Below are 13,423 nucleotides of genomic sequence, written 5' to 3'. Positions count from 1 at the left end.
GTTTGTGCATAACACCCAGTGCTCCATGCAGAATGTGCCCTCCTCAATACCCACCACCAGGCTAACCCATCCTCCCACCCCCCTCCCCTCTAGAACCCTGTTTGTTTTTCAGAGTCCATCGTCTCTCATGGTTCGTCTACCCCTCCGATTTCCCCCGCTTCATTCTTCCCCTCCCGCTACCTTCTTCTTCTTCTTTTTTGTGCTGTTTTAATCTGCTAAATTTGTGGTGATTTTTGACATAGCAATAGAAAATGAATACAGCCTGAACTAATATACCTACCAATATACCCACCCCATCCTTCAAAGCTGGACTCAATTGTCATTGAGCAGCTCTGAGGCAGTTCCAGCCCTGTCTCCACCTCCCCAAGCCCCATGCCATGCTCATGACTCTTTGTGAATAGTCCTTCTGTTATATCTCATTGTGTTACTGGTTTCGCTTGTTCATTTGTTTTAAAGTGTTTTTCTCTTCAGTTAGACCATTTGACCTTTCGAGAAAGGACTGTGCCTTAGGTGAACTCTGGTGTCTGATGGCCCAAGTTCCAATCCGGGCTCTGCTACTTCTTAGCCATGTGACCTTTGGCCGTTTACTGAATGTCCCTAAGTTTCTCAAGCCTCAACTTCCTTAGATAAGATACAGGGATAAGAAGACCCACCGCAAAGTGGGGTTTGAAGATAAAATGAAATAGTTTTTGTACAGCATTTCCTGGCTTACCTGGCACACGATAGGCCCTCGGTAAATGTTTGTGCAATGAACATATGGGTGAAGGAAGGATGGAAAGAGGGCCTGCAGATGTGCCTGAATATGGGGCTTGCAACTTCTAAAAGGATTCAGTCTGTGTGGAACAGTTTCCTCAATCCAAGCTGCCCTCTGTCAACAGACAGCCTTCCCCTGATGTTTCCCTCCTTTGTTTCCCTCCTGCTTTTTCCCCGTGATTGCTCACAGGAAACAATCCTAGAAAAACCTCAAGAGATTGACTTCCTTTGTGCTTCAGGGCAGCAGACGGTTTGTGTTCTTTCGGCTGTAGCTTGCTTCAGCCCCTGGGGACTGAGGGAGGGACAGCATCTCAGGAGGATGAAGATGGGAGTAGAACAGGAGGTGAAGCTCACCAGGAGAAAAATACAAAGACAAGACCTGGTGGGAAACCCGACAAGACATTGGTAGAGGGTGAGGGATGGCTGACCCCCCGTCCCCCACCCCCCCGGCTCCCATACAGCCTCAGTCTTGGCTGCTACAGCTGCCTTCCCTCCTTTCCTTCTGGCCACCTACGAAATAGCCACAACAGCATCACCCCTAACAGCTTCGAAGATGCCAGGCCCTAGGGAAGGCACAGCTTCTGTCTTGGTGTCAGATGAGAGCCATTTGGCAGGCGAAAAGAAACAGGCCATCTGGAAAAGCCTCTGAGACCTCAGTAATTGGAACCAATGACTCCCTTCAGTTTTATTTATTTTAAAAAACAACATTATAACAACATGAAAGGACATCTCTTACAAAGGAAAAAAAGATTACTCATGATCCTACCACCCTAACACCACAACTGTTTTCTTTTTCCAAGTTTTCTTCTTGTTTTTGGCCCACATGATAGAAGTTTGCACCAATCTGTGTCCTGTTTTTTGTTTTCACTTAATGTGGTATCTCAAGCCTTTTTTAGTGTTGACCTAATCTTCACATTGGTCTCTCTCTCTCTCTGAACTGCAAATATTCCAGCCACTTTGATGGAGGCATAATTAATGATTCCTTAACCCTTGGGGATTCTTGCTCATCCCCTTGAATTTTGAGGTTGGCTGCTGGCAAAGCTGTAAATGAAAGGAAGTTTATCTTCCGGGCCTATCTGCATCCCTTACAGATCTTTCTTCCTGCTAGCAATTTTAGCCCAAGACTTCTCTTGCCATATCCTGATGCCAATCTGCTCTCTAAGCTGGTGCCCTTTTCAAGGGCTATTCAAAAATAATAAAATAGTTCTATTTTTTTTCCTTAAAAGAGCAATGCATGCTCATGTTGTCCAATTTGAGAAACACATAACAGCAAAAGAAAGTAAAACTCTGCTTTAACTTGGCTATGCAAGATCATATGCCACTGTTCCTTATTGTTCTCACAAGTATTGTTGGCACTTTTGACCCCAGTTGTCTGTGCTAGGTCCCTTTCCTCCCAGCCCCTGCTCTGCCTTCCAGTTTCCCTTCAGAAGCTACCTTACGTTGATGACATGATGAAAAAGCTGAATGAATAAACCCTAGGAAGTATACTATCCTGAGGCCTTAGGCCCCTATTGAGATAAAAATATTCAGAAACAGGTACACAAAACATCAAGGGGGCGCCTGAGGTTGCCTCCATTGACTCATAAAACTGGAGTATATAGAGGTAGGATGGGCTGCAGGGCTGGTTTGATCTAGTGGCTCAAAAATGTCATAAAGAGAATGGTTTCTTTCTTTTTTTTTTAAATATTTTATTTATTTATTTGACAGAGACACAGTGACAGAGGGAACACAAGCAGGGGGAGTGGGAGAGGCAGAAGCAGGCTTCCCGCAGAGCAGGGAGCCCGATACGGGGCTCGATCCCAGGACCCTGGGATCATGACCTGAGCTGAAGGCAGACGCTTAATGACTGAGCCACCCAGGCGCCCCAAGAGAATGGTTTCTTTCTAACTTCCCTCTTACTTCCCTCAGCATTATTCTCTTCTAAGGTAAGTCCTTCTTGTAGTCTAAAATGACTGCCTTAGCAGCAGCTTCCGAGGCTACCTACTGCCTGACTCCTGTATAGCTAGAGATGAGAGCATCTCTCTCCCACATCCCATACATTGGAGATTTCCTCTGACTGGGTTAATCTCATTCCTACGGCCACCCATGAATCAATCCTAGTGGCAAGGAAAGATGGGTGGCTCAGACCAGCAGGTCTCAAGCTCTAGTCTTAGGACCGTTTACACTCCTAAAAATTACTGAGGATCCCAAGGAATCTTTTTAATGGAGGTTTAATCGATTGATATTTGCCAAATTATAAGTTAAATTTATTAAAATTAATAAAATAGGGCACCTGGGTGGCTCAGTCGGTTAAGCATCTGCCTTTGGCTCAGGTCATGATCCCGGAGTCCCCAGGATCCCTGCTCAGTGGGGAGTCTGCTTCTCCCTCTGCCCCTCCCCCTGCTCCTTCTCTCTCTCTCTCATTCACTCTCTCAAGTAAATAAATAAAATCTTAAAAAACAAAATTAATAAAATAATCATAAAAATAATAAATTTACATGTTATAACAAGTTAATTTAAAAATAACTATGTTTTGGGCGTCTGGGTGGCTCAGTTGGTTAAGCGACTGCCTTCGGCTCAGGTCATGATCCTGGAGTCCCGGGATCGAGTCCCGCATCGGGCTCCCTGCTCGGCAGGGAGTCTGCTTCTCCCTCTGACCCTCCCGCCTCTCATGTGCTCTCTCTCTCTCATTCTCTCTGTCTCAAATAAATAAATAAAAAAATCTTTAAAAAAAAAAAATAACTATGTTTTAAAAGGCATTAATATCCCCTCCAAAATAACTATGTTTTCCAAAACAAAAAGATGGTGAGAAGAATGGCTTTTTTTTCCTTTACTTTTTAATTTGCAAGTCTCTTCAAGTCTGGTTTAATAGAAGACAGCTGGATTTTCATATCTGCTTCTGTATTCAATCTGTTGCAAATCGTTTGGTTCAAGTACAGGAAGAAAATCTGCTTCACATCCATATGTAATTGGAAAAGGGAGGAGTATTTTAACAGCTTTTTAAGATAATTGTGGATATTCTTCTTTGGTACTATACCAAAACTCTACAAGAGGTCATATCTTAAAGGCTTGTTGCACTGTGGAATCTGAAACCTTATCTATAAACTTTTCATACGGTTTAAGTCCATTGTCTGCCTTGCATTTAAAATTCATCTTTAACCCATATGTGATTTTGTAACATCATGCATTAGTCATCTGGAAAACCTTGATTCACTGAGTAAACCCAGGTCTTCCAAGTGTTGGCGCATCATACATGATCCATTATCCCCAAATCATATTTGTTAACATCACCATCAGTCCCATCAGAAAAGTCCTTAAATATTGAGAAGCTGTCCCATGGTTTATGTTTTATGGTTTATGGTTTATGTCCCTATAAACTCTTCCAAAATTCTAAATTTCTTTTGAAAGCTGGAATTTTTTTCATCATTGGCAACCAATAGGCCATTGTTTTCCTTGAAGAGACAGGCTCACTTAATTGATTGTCAAGAAAATGTCTACCAAATAACCATAATTTGTCAGTTGCTTTCTCGCGTAAAAATGGTGCTCCATGACCCCGACCCGTCACAAAACCAGCTAGTTCAGCTTGCAGCTGCAAGAGAGCTTTCCCCTGGACAACCACCATGCTTCAGTTCCCAGCAGAAGGGTTTTATATGCATTTTCCATTTTGTCATATAAAATACTAAAAAGATACATGCTTGACAGTTGAGATTTTAATAAATTTAGTAATATTTACTGCTCCATCAAGAACATTCTTAAATGAAACTGCATTTTTTTAAATTAAAAAAATATATACTTTTCTACCATGCGTGTGGTGGTGAAGGATATTAGTACAGTTCAGTGCCACCATGTTGATTTATGAAGGTACCAGAAGTTTTGCACACCTTCACCTTTGCACCATCAATGAGAAAGGTAAATTATGTCTTAGAAAATTATGAAATAATTTTAACTTCAGATATTCCCTGAATGGTCCTCAAGGACCCCCTAGGGGTCCATGGACCATACTTTGAGAACCTCTGACCTAGACCAATCAGAGCTCACTCATAGAGTTAAGAGTGGGGCAAATTTACCTAAACCATATGTTGCATCACAGGGGAGGGGAGAGGGAGTGGATGTTGGGGGCAACCACAGTGCCAGCTATCAGAATGACCTAAGTAACGGACACAAGGAACTGAAGAATTACAAAATCATGGTAGCTGTCCCGGATTTACCAATAGTTTGGCCACTTTGCTAGTCAGGGTCCTGAGCTTTTTCTGAGACCAGCCAATGACTTGAAGAGATTCCAGGTAAGGCTTTGAGATCTAGTGGCTGATCCTAATCTACAGTTGGAGGATCTCTATCTCAATGCAGAACAGTAGCTGAGGATGGCTCTGCAGCTAGTAAAAAGGATGCTTTAGGGCAGGGGCTTGTCAACTTCTCTTCCCACCAAATGTGAACGGGGTCAATGAGGTAGTGGGTGCAGGGTAAGCTTAACAGCCGTCCTGTTAGGCTGGGACAGGAGGCAGTTTCAAGCTCCCTTTCTTTCTCACACCCACCTTACACCCACTCTTCCAAGCCAGGATACCCTGATCTTTATGTCAGCCATAATGCTTTCAAGGCATTTTACCGACAAGGAGTATCTGGGAGAAAGGGGAAGAGCAGGTGAGGCAAAGAGAGGTAAAGAGTGTCTGATCAAGCTGGCTGGCCTTGGGCTGGTCTCCAAGAGAGAAGTGGTGAGGTGCTCAGCATTCTCCCTGCAGCTGTCACTAGCACCCCATCCCCCCCCCCCCCACCCGCCACGCGCAGCTGCTCTGCTTGGCCAGCCTTGGCCAATCCACTAGATTTAGAAATCTCAGTGACAGCTTTTCCTCCAATATTTTCAAAATGCTCCCGTGTCCTCACCTTAGAATAACCTGGAAACATTTTTATGGCAAATCCCTTTGGAAAGTATGACGGCAGAGTCCCCCCACCACCCCCACCTTTTCCGTTCCAAGATTTCGCTTCTGACCTTTGTTACCCCGATACCACATTTTTTCCAGCACCCCTGCCCCCACCGGGGAAAGAACACAGACATTTCCAAACCCTGTTGGGAGCTGTGCAAACTACTGCAAAAAAGAGCGACAAAACTCTCAGATGACGTAAATACATTTGGCTCAGTGTCTAGGATCTTCCTTTTTAAAGCGGAACCGGTATTACCGGCACATGACCGCGATGCTCTGTACCTGAAAGGAAATTCTGAAGGCAGACCAATTTCACTGAGCTCACCGAGGAGTCAACAAGTCCTAAGGCACAGAAATGTCGCAGACGCATTATACACATTCAGCTGTGTTGAAGAAATAACATGCCAGTGCTTTAAACTCCTTTTAATTCTTGAATTTGGGGATTCACTAATATTTATGCCTTAAAAAAATTGTATGACATTTCCTCTCCAGAATCAAGGGAAGACTCCTGAGGTATGGAAAGGGGCACTCCAAGTGCAGGTTCTGATCCTTGCTCTGCCACCACAATGATTTAGGGTAACTTACTTCTGCTCTCTGGGCCTCAATTACCCATCTATGATACTAGGGGGTAATCACTATTTCCTTCTTCTCGGACAAATGGAACAACCTAAAGATGTTTTGCCAGTCCCCAGACACACGCCCACGCTGCCCTCGTGCAGTTCTCGAGGTCTCAGGGCCCCAGGAACTCTGAACCCTGGTCGGCCTGGGGGGGTTGTGCTGGCAAGTGAAGCACGTGACTACGTAAAGCCCCTCCATTCACCGGCTCCGCAAGCACCAATCCTACGCGCAGTAAAAGCCTACAATCAGTCCAGCTGTACCTTTCGTTCCTTCACCAGCTAACCGCACGCAGAGCTCAAGTGAGCTGTGGGTGCCCGACACCCCGACTCCTCCCAGGCCAGCAGGCGGGCAACGTCCTGCTGGCGGCGCCCGGCTCCCCCAACCGCTCTGGGTGGAGGGGGTCGCGCGTCCAGGGGGCGGGGCGGCAGCGGGACCCCCCCCCCCCGCGAGCTCCGATTGGTCTCTCCTGTCCTCGTGACTCCCGGTCCCGCCCCACGTCCCTCCTCCGCATCCGCGCGGGGGAGCGGACGGTCCGGTGCTGAATGGGCGCGAGCGCGGCGCCGGGGACGGGCGGGGGAGCGGGGCCCGGGACTGGCGGCCGGCCGGCGCCCCCTCCCTAGCATGCGGGCGAAAGCGGCGGGCGGCGCAGAGCGGCGTCCCCTGCAGCTGCGAACCGAGGCGGTGGCGGCGGCACCTGCCGGCCGAGGTAAGTGGCGCAGCCCCCTTCTCGGCGTAGCGGGGCCCGCGGGCTGGGGGCGGCGGCGGCGGCGGCGGCGGCGGCGGCGACGATCAGTCCCTGCCCCTGCCTAGCTGGGCCCGGTGGCTCCGCCCCTGTCCCCGCGGGCAGCGCCCAGGGCACGGCGCCCCTAGACGCGCCTCGCGGGGGCGCGGGCTGAGAGTCGTGGCCGTGGGCCGCGTGGACGGGGCGGGCGGCGCCGCGCCAGTGTGGACGTGGTGGAGGCGCAGGGGTGAACCGTCAGGATGTCGGGTACAGCCGCAGTGGCCCTTTCTCCCCCGGCTTCCCTCAGCGGCTCGGGGTTTAATTCATTGCTGGAAGCTTCCTAGCCAGCGGAGCCGAGTTAACTCATTTCCCTGGAACGGAATTGGGGGACCCTTTGCAGGGTAACTAGCAGGTCCCCAAACTGCCCATTGCATCCTTCGGAAAGGCGCGATGTGTGGCGTCTGCGGGTAGAAATTCGCCTGTGACCTTGCTTGCCCCCTCTCTGCAGCCAGCCCTACGGGAGAGACACATTTTGGTGACCCTTTGCTTTCCTCTGAATTGTAAGCATGCATTTATTATACGCCGTTATACGTATTATACGTGGGCATGCATTCATTATACGCCGTTAGTGTGTAAGTAACGTAAGGTTTTGCGAGGGCATCTCTCAGAGGAGCCTGGCAAATAGGGGGAGGCGGGATCTTGTCCCTACCCCACACCAGCTGGGTGACCTTGGCCGACACTGGTCCCCATGTGGGGCTCTGTCTCCTGGTCTCTTCTGGAGGCTTGAGCTGCTGATGGCTGTGGTCCCTTCCAGGCCTCTGGTTCAGTGGTTCTGACCAAAGAATGTGTTTACCAGTGAAGAGAGTCCTGCAAATCAGTAGATGACTTGAAAAACGAATTTTATGTCCTCATGTCTTAATTCGTGTTCGTGGCCTTTGCTTAATTAGGTATCGTTCTTCTAAAAGAGAGAATAGTTTATGTGCTGCGTTTCATCTGGCACCCTTGGCTTGCCTGCTTGTGGTGCCAAGCAGGGAGCTGGGTGCTGGGGTTACAAAGAGGAAGGAGACTCATCTCCTGCCCTCTGGTGTTTAGCCTCGCTCTCCTCTTGGTTTATAACTGCTAGTGCTCTTCCATAGTGGGATGCGTGTCCTGAAACTGGAAGAGGAATCCATGTCTGAGTGAAGGAGGACAGACTCAAAAACATCATGGGTTGTGGTTTCACTTGTGTAATCCGGAAAGCTTGACAGCTTAGAAGAATGCCTTACATTTCTGGTCTTAGAGCCGGGATCACCTAAATTCCAGCCAGTGCTTGGACAGGAGACGGCTGTGAGCTACCAGAGCCCTATAACCAGGATGTCATGAGGACTTTTTCTTGTCTGTCCATTGTGTGAGTGCTGCTGCTTTTGTAAAATGAAATGAACCTTAGTTATGATCAGTAGCCATTTCTTCCTCAGGCCAGAAAAGAAATGGGTGAGCTGGGAAGGCGTAAGGGGGTTAAGGGAAGAGTGAGAGGGCTGATAGGCATAAATTCCAAAAACTCACATTTATGACTACCTATTTTGAAGATGCTTATGATTTTGGCACGGACTGCCAAGTTAGCCGCATGCTCTTTGGCAGCAGTGAGGGGAATGTATCTAGCAGGTTGGCTTTTGGGAGGTGAACAGACAATAAAAAGAGGTTCAGAGTTCTCTGTGGGAGTCCATCCAGGTGCTGGGCGGTGGGGCAAAAGTGGTGTGTCTTGGAGCCAGCAGCTCCTGGGAGAAGGATGGAGGTTCATCTTCCACACCCTTCTAGCTCCTGAGGAACGATTTAATCTGAACTGCCTATGGAGGGTTGAAATCGTTCCCAGAGGGCGTGCTGTGTCTTTAGTCTAGCTGGGCAGCGTTGGCAGAATAAAACCGCTGGGAAGATACACAATGATGGTACAAACTTCCTAACTGCTGAGAAAGAAGCTAGGGCTGGATCAGCGTGAATGGCCTAAGTTAGCAAAGGTATTCAAAATGGGGAGGGGGGCACAGATCACCAGCCTGGGGTGGGAAGAAGCCATAAATATGGGTGGTGACATGTGGGCTCCCCAAGGAGAGAGATCCAGCTTAAGCACACATGCGGGGGGGTGGGGCAAGGAAGTTGTATAAGGGAGTGAGAGACAAATGAGGTTAGACGGGTCCAAGAACACTACCACGCTTATCTTACTGGAGAGCTCGTTCTTTCTTTTTCTTTTTCTTTCCTTCCTTCCTTCCTTCTTTCCTTCCTTCCTTCTTTCCTTCCTTCCTTCCTTTCCTTCCTTTCTTCCTTCTTTCCTTCCTTCCTTCCTTTCCCTTCCTTCCTTCCTTCCTTCCTTCCTTCCTTCCTTCCTTCCTTCCTTCCTTTGGCATATACAATAGAAAAGTAGACATACTATAAGTGTACTGTTCACAAATTCTCCAAACTGAACACAGCCATGCACTCAGATCAAGAGGCAGGAGCTCCCCATGTGCTCCCTTCCGGTCCCTACCTCCCCGAGGATAACCCGCACCTGACCAAGGATCCTGCAGTGTCTGCCATCTTTCCTCATGAGTAAGGTTTCTGATAGTCACTCGTGACACTGCCTCTCGTTGTAGTGTGCTCACTCTCCTGGCTGATTTTGGTCATTGGGTGAATAATATATCACGTATTTATCTGTGCACTGTTGATGGACATTTGGGCAGTTTCCAGCATTTGGCTATCACACATAACGCTGTTGTGACTGTTCTCGTACCTATCTTTGGTATACATTCCTGATGGGGGTATAATAGGTGTGTGATAAAGGGGTCATGGGTTGTGTGTATACTTAGCTTTGGGAGCTGCAGGCAAAGCTGTTTTATTCCAATTTTTGAATAATTACATTGTTATTAGTATAGTGATCAATATGGTTATTAAATGGTAATTAGTGGTTACTGTTTATTAGTATAGTGTTAGTACACCCTTCTATTAGCTGATGAGTGCAACATTGACTTTTCACCAAGGAGACAGGCAGGAGTCCTACCAGGAGTCATGATCCGTTTCTACCTGGCTATGCCCCATATGCTTTTGGCAAGTGCAGTCACCTCCATGTCCCATTCACCCCTGAGTCAGGCAGCAGGACAGGCTGAGCTGTGGGGAGCCCAAGAACAGTGTTGTCAGGGAAGAATTTCTCTGGCCAAACTGCTTTACCTTATCTCAGCTCTCAGCCTTCTTGCTGCAAACACTTCTGGGAACCTCTTCTCCCTCTGCTTTTGTAATATTGTACTTTCTGTACTTGTTTCTACTTCTCTGACCTGCCTTCTCTGTACTTCTGGATTCTTCTCTGTAATTCTGGATTTCTGTATTTTTGGAATTCCCCCACATCCTAGAGGAGAAGCCCATTTCTTGGTTGGTCTTTTGAGGCCATACAAGATATTTTAGTTCTCTTCTTACGGCATGGAAAAAACATCCAGGATTAAGTTATTGGATGGCTCACCAACTCCTATAACCTAAGAATCCTTCTTTTCCCTTCAAGTTTTTAATATTTGGAATCATAATAGTTAAGTATCATATGATATGACTTGATTAATTCAAAGAGAGAAAATTGATAAAAATAACAAATAAAAAAGCTCTACTTTAGTGGAATAATAGTTCTGCCTTTTGAACATAAGGCTGTTTTTAATACTAAGTGTCATTTTCATAATTAAAGGCTTAAATGTATTGAATTCAGAGCAGAAGTAGTTGTTCTATTGTATGTGTAGAATTCCTTCTTCCCTGGCCACCTTTTCTCAGCTTCTGCTTTTTTATCCTCCTCTGTCTTGTCTTCACCTCCTTTCTGCTTTTCACAAGCATCTTGGTCTCCTTTCCTGTCTAGACTCCAGCAGCAAGAGAGAAAGACAGAGTATGGTACTTTAACAGGTCTGCCAACCCTCTCCTCTCTTTGCTTGTTATTTTCTGCATTCAAGTCCTTAGTCTTCCAGGACTTGGTGGTTGGTGCAGGCTCCTTGCTTATCCTTTCTCTAGACCAGTGCTGTCCAGTGGAAAGATAATCCAAGCCACACATAATTTAAAATTTTCTAGTAGCTACATTTAAAAAATTAAAAAGAAACAGTACATCAGAGTTTCAATTTCTGAATAATATAAGAATTTCTAAACTCTTATGCACCTAATAACACAGCTTCAAACTATATAAAGTAAAAAGTAACAGAAGGATAAAAAAAAGTTGACAAATCTGCCACCATAGTGGGAGATTTTAGCATACATCTTTGAGTAACTGATAGAACAAGTTGACTGAAAACAAATAAGGGATTATTCCAACAAACAATAAGCTTAATCACACTGATTATATAGAAAACATGGTCCCAGCAAGTGAAGATTATACTTTGAGTATATACCTGGTCATGAAATAAGTCCTAACATATTTAAAAGAATCAGTATCATACAGACCAAGTTCTCTGAACATAATGCAACTAAATTATATCCGTTTTAAAAGATGCTTTGAAAAATTTGAAAATTTCAGTTTGAAAATATTTAGATTTGAAAGATTAATAATAATAAACATATATGTCCAAACTTGTAAGATGAGTTGTACACCTAAAAAAACTTGTGAGGTGCAACTAACTTGGTATTTAGGAGGAAACGTACAGTCTTAATTGCTCATATTAACAAGAGAAACGGCAAAAAGTAATGATTTAATTAGCTAAAGTAAGAAGTTAGGAACATAACAATTAAAATAGATCCAATGAGGGGTGCCTGGGTGGCTCAGTTGGTTAAGTGTCTGCCTTCCACTCAGTTCATGATCCTGGGGTCCTGGGATTGAACCCTGCATCGGGGCCTGCTTCTCCCTCTTACACTCTCTCTGCTTATGCTCTCTCTCTGTCAAATAAAAAAAAAAATTTTTAAAGTAGATCCAATGAAATAGAAAAAAGGAAACTTTAAAAAAACAGGTGAAATTAATATATATATTTTTAAGTAGGCTCCACGCCTAGCATGGAGCCCAGCTCGGGGCTTGAACTCATGACCCTGTGATCAAGACCTGAGCTGATATCAAGAGTTGGACGCTTAACCGATTGAGCCACCGTGGCACCCCATGAAATTAATTTAATTTAATTTTTCAAATAAGATTTTATTTATCTATTTGAGAGAGAGAGAATGAGAAAGAGAGAGAGCATGAGAGGGGGGAGGTTCAGAGGGAGAAGCAGACTCCCTGCTGAGTAGGGAGCCCGATGCGGGACTTGATCCAGGGACTCCAGGATCATGACCTGAGCCGAAGGCAGTTGCTTAACCAACTGAGCCACCCAGGTGCCCCTAATTTAATTTAATTTTTTAAAGATTTTATTTATTTATTTGACACACAGAGAGAATACAAGCAGGCGGAGCAGCAGGCGGAAGGAGAGGGAGAAGCAGGCTCCCCACTGAGCAGGGAGCCCGATGGAGGGCTCGATCCCAGGAGCCTGGGACCATGGCCTGAGCCGAAGGCAGACGCTTAACCGACTGAATCACCCAGGTGCCCCTGAAATTAATTTTAATAATATATTTTAGTTAACCCAATATGTCCATTATATTATGAAATTAATATAAAAATTGTTAATGAGCTATTTAAATTCTTTTGTTCATACTAAGTCTTCAAAGCCCGGTGTGTATCTTACTTATATAGAGCACATCTTGATTTGGTTTGGCCACATTTGAAGTACTTAACGGCCACATGTGGCTAGTGGCAACTGTGTTGGACAGCACAGCTCTGCATCTTAGCCTGTAAACATTGAGCTGATTTGTCTTGATAAAGGGGGCAGTCAGAGCTAACTCTGGTGGTGAGGTTCAGTTGTCTGCCAAGCAAATAATAGGATCATAGGAATCTAGCAGTGTTTTTTGGTTGGCAAAGACGGAGCGTGCTCTTTGTGAAAACCATGTTAAACTCACCCCCCCTCCCAACAAACGCACATGCTACAACACATAGATAGGACAGAAAAAAAGATAAATGCTCTCCTGACTCACTTTATCCTCACCTGTTCTAGACATGTTTTATATATGTATGTCACGTTTTTTTATATATGTCATTTTATATATTTATATATGTCAACTCACTTAATTTTCACAAAAGCCATATGAGTTTGGTGTCATTATTATCCCCATTTTACAAATGAGGATTTTGAGGCTCAGAGAAGTTAAGAAACTAAGAAACTATAGGGGGCAGAACCTAGAGGAAGTGTCTAGGGGGCATTCTGACTCAGGCCGTCTGACCTGGAGATGGTAAGGAGGCAAATGCATCCCTCCCATGCCTGAGAACAGCTCCTGTCACCATTCTTGAGGAGGTCACCTGTGGTGGCTGAGATGGCTCTGTTCCCTGTCCAGGTTGGTGCGTTCCCGGCACACCATCATCACTCCCCTGAGTCTCCACCGCAGCCTCCTAACTGGTCTCGGGGCACAAGAGGACTTCCCCATCTCCATTCTGACCTCAGGAGAGGTCTCTCCAAAA

General features: G+C 45.8%; 1 protein-coding gene and 1 long non-coding RNA gene across 19 annotated transcripts in view; one reads left to right on the top strand and one right to left on the bottom strand.

Annotated features, from left to right (window-relative positions):
* The window catches only part of LOC115942527 (uncharacterized), a 56,501-nt gene extending 49,798 nt beyond the window's left edge, over nucleotides 1-6,703 (bottom strand). The window contains exon 1 of one of the 3 annotated variants that reach the window (XR_014138201.1): nucleotides 6,527-6,703. This is a non-coding gene — a long non-coding RNA (uncharacterized LOC115942527). The remainder of the gene's footprint in view (nucleotides 1-6,526) is intronic. The other 2 variants (XR_014138202.1, XR_014138203.1) reach the window with 2 other exon arrangements.
* ST3GAL5 (ST3 beta-galactoside alpha-2,3-sialyltransferase 5) overlaps nucleotides 6,028-13,423 on the top strand; it is a 49,917-nt gene continuing 42,521 nt past the window's right edge. For 2 of the 16 annotated variants that reach the window (XM_081796722.1, XM_081796707.1), the window contains exon 1: nucleotides 6,775-6,972. In XM_081796722.1, the coding sequence (XP_081652848.1) occupies nucleotides 6,888-6,972 (85 nt within the window). In that variant the 5' untranslated portion in view covers nucleotides 6,775-6,887. Of the gene's footprint in view, nucleotides 6,162-6,768; nucleotides 6,973-7,179; nucleotides 7,548-7,864; nucleotides 8,375-12,435; nucleotides 12,455-13,423 lie in introns of those variants that run through there. The other 14 variants (XM_081796719.1, XM_081796712.1, XM_081796723.1 and 11 more) reach the window with 14 other exon arrangements.

The sequence above is a fragment of the Leptonychotes weddellii genome, chromosome 10 (genome assembly GCF_054177405.1).
Source record: "Leptonychotes weddellii isolate Sample4059 chromosome 10, ASM5417740v2, whole genome shotgun sequence".
NCBI lineage: Eukaryota > Metazoa > Chordata > Mammalia > Carnivora > Phocidae > Leptonychotes > Leptonychotes weddellii.
Note: the sequence above shows the minus strand (reverse complement) of the source record. Positions and strands in the feature narration are given on the sequence as shown.